The sequence below is a fragment of the Chrysochloris asiatica genome, unplaced genomic scaffold, assembly GCF_000296735.1.
Source record: "Chrysochloris asiatica unplaced genomic scaffold, ChrAsi1.0 scaffold00032, whole genome shotgun sequence".
NCBI classification, from domain to species: domain Eukaryota; kingdom Metazoa; phylum Chordata; class Mammalia; order Afrosoricida; family Chrysochloridae; genus Chrysochloris; species Chrysochloris asiatica.
This window is the reverse complement of record NW_006408550.1, coordinates 6379112-6387287: the sequence shown is the minus strand read 5'-3', so window position 1 is coordinate 6387287 and position 8176 is coordinate 6379112. Positions and strand designations below refer to the sequence as shown.

Here is an 8176-nt window from a genome sequence, read left to right as displayed (position 1 = left end):
CTCCTTTGCCCTTTCAGAGTATTGTCTATTTCTGATATTTTATTATTGATTGTTTGGACCTGTCTGTAGGTTTTGAATTATTTCCAATGCTGTATCTATCTTATTTTATTGTTCCTGTAGTGCTTTCCTGACTTCTTCCTTATTTTTCTCAACTCTATTGTAAAGTGTTTTGAAACATTTTATAATCATTTTTCTTAATTCCTTCTCAGGCATTTCCAAGGCCTGCCCTTCTTCCAAATGTAGTCCAGGTCTACCTCGAGGTCATTTTTCTCAGATATTTTATCTTGTATCTGGACATGTGCTGATATGGTCTTCTGCTCTTGCTTCTTGGACATATTTAGTGTTTATCTGTGGCCTTAATACTTAATTGAGTATGTGTTTTGGTATTTTTTATGGTTTCTGATTGCATCCAGGTAGATGTGATAAGGATGTGGACTTCCCTTTTCACTCTTCTTATTGCTTAACTCAGAGTAACTTTCACAGGTGTTGTCTGACTCCTGGTATATGGCAGTTGGTATTGGTTCTTCCCTGGATTTTGGTGTTTTATAGAGTGTGATTGTAGCTTGACCATATGGCAGCAGCTGCTGTCTGTACTTGGGTAATGTAGGGACAAAAAGAATCCCCCAAAAGTAGAAAGGGGAGCATAAAACAGCAACAGAAAAAAACACCAAAACAAAAACAAAACTAGACTGAATATTGTAATGAGGGGAGGGAGAAAAGAAAAGAAAGTCTGTAGCCTAATATGAGTATGACTTTAATGTCCTCTTTTAGCTTCTTTCCTTCAAAGCTGCTGGAAAGATTTCAAGATTCCACTGTTGGTTGTTATGCTGTACCTCAGGGTTTAATTTAATTTTCAGCATGTTTTGTTACTCACTCAGGCACCCCCTCTAGTCACCAAAATGGAGGTGTACAAACAATCCGGGGCCAATGAGTAGATAACCCCAAAAATAAGAAAAAATAGAACAAAGCAAAACTGACAAAGTGTATTGTCCACCTTTGCTTTGAGGTTCCCGTGGTGTCTTTCTGTGGTGGTGTCTGCTCCTCCACTTGGTTTTGCCATTTGGTCTCCCCCAAGTTGTTGGCTCTGGGCCTCCAAGCCTGGCAAATTCAAAAGTACGTGATTTCTTGCTTCCACTTCAAATTTCACTAGCTATAAGCCTTCAAACTTTTAAAATATTCCTAGCTATGTGGTTCCGAGTTTTGGAGCTCTGCCTTGAATCTCTTTTGCCTGGAGTTCTGTGGTATTGCTGACGGTGAACTTCACTGCACCTCCACCCTAGCCACCATCAAGCCCCACCTCTCTGGGCCACAGTTTTTTGTCTTAATCAGTGAATGATGAAGATTTGAGTCCCAAGGAAATATCAATGTGGATAAAGGTGTCTCAATTTGTTTGTGTACATTTATGACTTGCTTGAGGGTAACCACCTGACACCAGGTTCCATGGGCATGATGAGAATTGGATAGCAAGAGAGTTTGGGGTAGAACCATACCTTAGTTAAAATATAGATACATATATATATACTACATATATAATTATGAAATATTTTAGATTTTCGAACTGTATATAGACAAGATATTTTAGCCTAAAAACATTTGAATTCCTGTTTTACCAGGTGATGGTTACTTGGAACTGCATGTATAAAAGAAATTTTAGCCTAAAAACATTTGGAGTCCTATTTTATCAGGTGATGGTTACCTGAATTAACCTTGAGAACATTATACTCAATGAAATAAGTCAGATGTAAAACCATATTGTGTGGTCCCACTTACATAAAAATATCTAGGATAGGCAACTATATAGAGACTGTAAAGGTTATTAGGAGTTATTATTAGTGACTTCGCTCAGCTTTCAAAAGGTTGTTGTTAAATGCCATGGAGTCAGTTCCAACTCATAGCAACCTTGTATAGATTTTCCAAGGAGCAGCTGGTGGATTTGAACTGCCGACCATGTGGTACGCAGTTCAGTGCTGACCCTGCAGCGCCATACCAGGAATTCATGAAGATTACAGCCAAGAAAGCCTTATGGAAGCAGTTCTGTGCTATTACATGGGGTCATTACTAGTTGAAGTCAGTTCCATGATACCCAACACCTGTGACAACAATGCTAGATGATTACTTTCACAGAGAAGAATCTCTTTGGGATAGTGCTGTTGCATGTCTAACTTGGAGGGGGTTAGCAGTCTGATGGCCCACCAGGATGAGAAACTACAAAGTACATCCTATGATCTGAACAAATTATGACTTTGGGGTGATTGCTTACGACAGGCTATTTGAATGTTTAATTTGGTGTTGGTATGATCTCGAACAACATGGATTGACACAGTGACAGCAGCAACAATCATGAAGACAATGCAGGACTAGGCATCATTGGGTTCTGTTGTGCGCAGGGTTCTCATGAGTCAGAAGTGACTGGAGAGCATCTGACAGCAACCACAACATGACGAATCGTAACGAGTTACCTTGCCTGACATGGCAATTTTGTGCTACTGGAAATTTTACATTTTGGTGGAGAAAAAAACAAAAACAAATCAGCCCCCAAAGTTGGAATTGCCTTTATGTTTCTTCCTACCCACAACCCACCCCATAGGTCTTTAGAGCAAATAGGAGTGACAGGGTCCTTCGTTTAAATTATAGTTTGTGAACATTGAGGCCTCTTACATATTATCTAGTTCCTTACTAAGGTTATGTTGCTTTTAAATGTTAAGTAGCATGTCTAAATTTTCTGGAAATTAATTGTTCCCTGTTTGACCTTACTTAGGATTTTTTTTATAACCTCTATCTTCAAATATTCATTTAAATTACACCAACTCCAAAAGCAAAAGAAATATACTGCCATTTGAAGTGGCAAGGTTCTGTCTATGCCACTGTTAATAATATTTACTTTTATTTTTAGTTTTAAATCCTAGTTTCATATTTTCATCTATATTTAAGCTCTAGATAGAAGGAAAACTATTCCCAGGGCAGGCATTTGTGCCATAGTATGAAATGAGGAGAATGAGGCTCCACTGTTAAAGAAATACACAAAAGATTTCCTTTCTTAGACTTGCTGTCAAGAAAACGTTACAAGTGGCATTTGTGCACACTTTGGACAGAACATCAGAAAGGGACTGCAGTGCAATTATTAGCTGCATGCTCAGAAATGATTTTCCCTTGATCTTCTAAATAACTGGCTCCACATCTAGTGTGCTGCTAGCATCTCCGTATTAGATGTTGTCTTTGAGAAAAATGCACTTGAATCAAGAAAACCACTCTCCATCATTACAGATGTAACATTTTTTTGAGGCGCCATGGCAGTATAAACCAGTTAACCAGTTTAATCTGCACAAAAAGCAAAAGAAGTTTTAAAAAGAACCCAGCGATAAGAAAAAGATTATTGTATGCCAAAGGTAATACAATATTATTGGTGGCATTAGGTGCTGCATCATCCATTTCTACTCCTAGTGACCCCATGTGACAGAGTAGACCTACCCCACAGGGCTTTCTAGGCTGTAATCAGTACAGGGGAGTGTAAAGGTTCCACAAGGTAAACACTGGATTGCGAACCATAAAGTCTCCAGTTCGAGCACATGAGCTGCTCTACTGGAAAACGATAAGGTTTCTGCTCTCACAAACATTTAAATCCTTGGACATCCAGTAGAGAGAGGGTCACTATGAGTCAGAACTGACTCTACAGCACACAACAACAACAACAGTTTTTGTAGGATCCAGGTCTTTTTCCTGTGGAGCCACTGAGAAGGTCTAAACCCACCAACCTTTTGGTTAGCAGCAAAATGCTTAACCATCGCACCACCAGAGCACCTTAAACATATGATGCTATTACTGTTGCTTTTAAGATTTCCGAGGTGCTGCTGGTGGGTTTGAAGACCAACCTTGAAGTTAGCAGTACAGTATTTATCCTACTGTGCCCTACCAGGACTCCAAAGATAGGCTACAGAGGACAAATTAAATTAAATCTTCCATTATCCCCTGTTTCTTCTTATGTATCTCAACTTCAAGAACACTATAAGTGCTCTACTAGATGTTGAGGTGAGTATTTTCCAAATAAATATCCTGCTCTTAGAAAGGAAATTGGAAGACTATTACATTAATCATATAGAGGAACATTCTGGAATGGATATTGAAATATTGCTGATCTCCTAAGTCCTTGATAAGTTCTACAATGCATGATAACATTTCTGTTTGTGGTAATCATTTCTCATGGCCCTATTTACAAATAATTGAAAGTGAGTGTTAATGTCAGCATCTGAGTGTTTATTCAGGACCTTCGTATCAAATTATTTAGCACATTGAGCTAGTCTGGATGTTGGCTCTGTGCAGCCATCCTATCCTGATGTGTGAACAAGTGTAACACTCACTTTGAATCATGTGATCATAGCACTTAAAAGGCAAATGTCACTTCAGATTTTATATAACCTCGTGACCTCATTTTACAGAAGAACGGTTTGGAGCTCGAGAGGTTAAATGAGTTGCTGCCTAGTGGTCAAACTATCGCTGGAACAGAACTTTTCAGATATTGTTTTGTCTTCACTACCTACTGTGAAAATTTGTCCGGATGCAGTTGGTGCTTATTTTGGTATTGTGCTGTCAGAATCCACATAGCCATCTTCACACAAGCTCAAAATCCAGTTCTGGTGTGCAGAACTGAACATTGATGAGGAAACTTTCTTTCCTGCTTTATCTGTTGTCGTTGCTGTCTTATTAGCCATTGAGTTTGTTCAAAATCCATGTGACCCTATGTACCACACAAGGAAACGCTGTCCAGTCCTGTACCATCGTCAGATTGTTATGTTTGAGCCCATTATTGCTGCCACTGTGTCAGCCCATCTTGTTCGGGGTCTTCCTCTGTTTTGCTGATCCTCTTCTTTACCAAACCTGATGTACTTCTCCTAGGTCTGTTCCCTCCTGACAACATATCCAATGTATTTGAGAGAAAGTTTCACCATCATTGTTTCTAAGACAGATTTATTCATTCTTCTGGCAGTTTATGATATAGTTAATGTTCATCAACAATATCATAATTCAAATTTATCACTTCTTTGGTCTTCTTTATTCATAGTCCAGATTCACATGCATATGAGAAAATTGAAAATACCATCGCTTAAGTTAGGCACACCTTAGTTCTTAAAGTGACATTTTTTTTTTTTTAATGCTTTAAAGAGTCTTTTATAGCCAGTTTGCCCAATGCAGTATACTCTTTAATTTCTTAACTGTTGCTTCCATGGACATCAATTTTGGATACAAGTAAAATGAAATCCTTGACAACTTCAATCTTTTCAGCATTAATCATGATGAAGTATTTTGTTTTCTTTATGTTGAGGTGGAATACATACTGAAGAATGTAATCTTTCATTTTCATTACTATCTTCTTCTAGTCCTCTTTACTTTCAAAAGCCAAGTTGTAGCTACCAGCATATCTCAGATTATTAATTAGTCTTCCTCCAATCCTGATGCCATGTTCTTTTTCATATAGTTCAGCTTCTTGTATTATTTACTCAGCATACAGATTGAATACATATGGTGAAAGGATACAACTCGGACACACAGTTTACCTAATTTTGAACCTCATAGTATCCTCTTGTTCTGTTTGAATGACTGCCTCTTGGTCTATATACAGATTTTGTTTGAACACAATTAAGTAGTCTAGAATTCCCACATTTTATAACCTTAGTTTTCTGATATGGCATGACTCAAGATGGAAAGTGACATCTGCAAACATCCATTAGTCATCAGAACATGCAATGTGCGAAGTTTGAACGTATAAAAACTGAAAGTTATCAAAAAATTAAATGGAACACACCAAGATTGATATACTAGTTATTAGTGAGTTGTGTGAAGCAGACAGTCATATGGTATACTATGCTCAGAATGACGAAGTGAAAAGGAATGGCATAGCATTCATTGCCAGAAGAGAACATTTCAAAATCCACCTTGAAATATTATGCTATCAGTGATAGGATAATATCCATACATCTACAACACCTACAAGATAGAACAATTAATATTACTATTATTCAAATATATGCACCAACTACTGGTGCCAAAGGAGCTCTGATAGCATAGTGGTTACGAATCGGGCTGCTAACCTTTACGTCAGCAGTTCAAAACTACCAGCTGTTCCCTGGGAGAAAGGTGAGGCTTTCTGCTCCCATAGAGATTTACAGCCTCAGAAACCCTGTACAGGGTCACTATGAGTTGGAACCGACACCACGGCGCATCACAACAACAACAACTAATGTCAAAGATGAAGAAATTGAAGATTTTTACCAACATCTGCAGTCTGGAATTGATCAAACATGCAATTGAGATGAATTGAATAATTACTAGTAATTGGAATGTGAAAGTTGAAAACATAGAAGAATTGTTTGTTGTTGTTGTTAAGTGCTGTTGAGTCGAATCCAACCCATAGCGACCCTGTATAGGGTTTCTGAGGAGCAGCTGGTAAGCTTGAACTGCTGACCTTGCAGTTTAAATGACTTTGCAGTCTCACGCATTAACCCACAGTGGTAGTTGGAAAATATGGCCTTGGCAATAGAAATGATGCCACAGATAGCATGATAAAATTTTGCAATAACAACAATTTATTCACTGCCAATACCTTTTTTCAACAACAGATACAACAACTATACATGTGGACCATGCTAGATGGATCACACAGGAATCAAATGAACGAACTACATCTGTGAAAAAAGATGATGGAGAAATTCAGTATAATCAGTCAGTACAATGGCATGGGCCAACTGTAAGAAAGACCATCAATTGCTCATATGCAAATTCAAATTGAAGCTAAAGAAAATTTCAACAAGTTCATGAGAGACAAAATACAACCTTGAACCCAACCGAATTTATAGACCATCTCAAGAATAGATTTTACTCACTGAATGCTAATGACCCAAAATGAAACAAGTTGTGGGATGACATTAAGGACATTGTTTATGAAGAAGGCAATAGGTCATTAATATGACAGAAGAGAAAGAAAAGACCAAAATGGATGTCAGAAGAGACTCAAGCTTATTCATAAACCTGGTGTAGCAAAAGTAAGTAGAAGAAGTAATGAAGCAGAAGAGCTGAAGAGAAGATTTCAAAGGGCAGGTCTTGCACACACAGTAAAGTATAATATGTGTAAAGACCTTGAATAAAAACAAAAGGGAAGAAAACACTTGGAATTTCTCAAGCTGGAAAAACTGAAGAGAAAATTCAAACCTCTGGTTGCAATATTGAAGGATTCTATGGACAAAATATTGAGTGACGCACCAAGCATCACAAGAAGCTGGAAGGGATACACACAGTCACTGTACCAAGAAGAATTGGTCAATGTTCAACCATTTCAAGAGATAACATATGATCAAAAACTTGTGTGGCATTAAAGGAATAAATTCAAGTTGCACTCAAGGCATTATTGAAAAACAAGGCTCCTGAAATTGATTGAATACCAATTGAGGTGTTTCCACAAAAGGATGCAAAGCTGAGAGTACTCCTTAGTCTATGCCATGAAATTTGGAAGACAGCTATCTGGCCAACTAACTAGAAGAGACTGATATTTGTGCACATTCCAGAAAAGGTGATCCAACAGAATACAAACATTATCTAATAATATAATTAATCTCACATGTACGGAAATTTTTTGCTGAACATATGTTAAAAATGGTAGCAGCAGTACATTGATAGGGAACTGCCAGAAATTAAAGTCAGATTCAGAAGAGGACTTAGAGTGAGAGATCTCAAATGGATGTTGGCTGGAAGCAGAGAATACCTGGAAAGATATTTGCATGGGTTTTATTTACTTTGCAAAGACTTTCAACTATGTGCATCTTAACAAATTATGGATAGCATTGCAAAGAATGTAAACTCCAGAACACTTCATTGTGCTCATGCAGAATCTATTCATTGCAAAGTTATGTACTAGGGTTTTAAAAACACAGTTATTTTCTTTGATATTTGCATATATATTTTGTTTTTCTTTCTTAATTTTACAGACAATTTGAAATGATTATTCCCACTGAAGACTCAGTTATCACAGAAATGACATCAACATTGAGAGACTGGGGCACCATGTGGAAACAACTCTATGTCGTAAGTAGCATTTATTGACATAATTATTCAGATAGAGAATTGCTTTAAGAAATACCCAAATGTGAATTGTTGTTTTGGCTAAATGCTGCAGATTCAATTTCAACTG

General features: G+C 37.5%; 1 protein-coding gene across 1 annotated transcript in view; it reads left to right on the top strand.

Moving 5' to 3' along the window:
- Nucleotides 1-8176, top strand: part of DOCK4 (dedicator of cytokinesis 4) — a 360754-nt gene that overhangs the window by 16848 nt on the left and 335730 nt on the right. The window contains exon 4 of the mRNA XM_006859354.1: nt 7974-8070. Within this exon, the coding sequence (XP_006859416.1) occupies nt 7974-8070 (97 nt within the window). The remainder of the gene's footprint in view (nt 1-7973; nt 8071-8176) is intronic.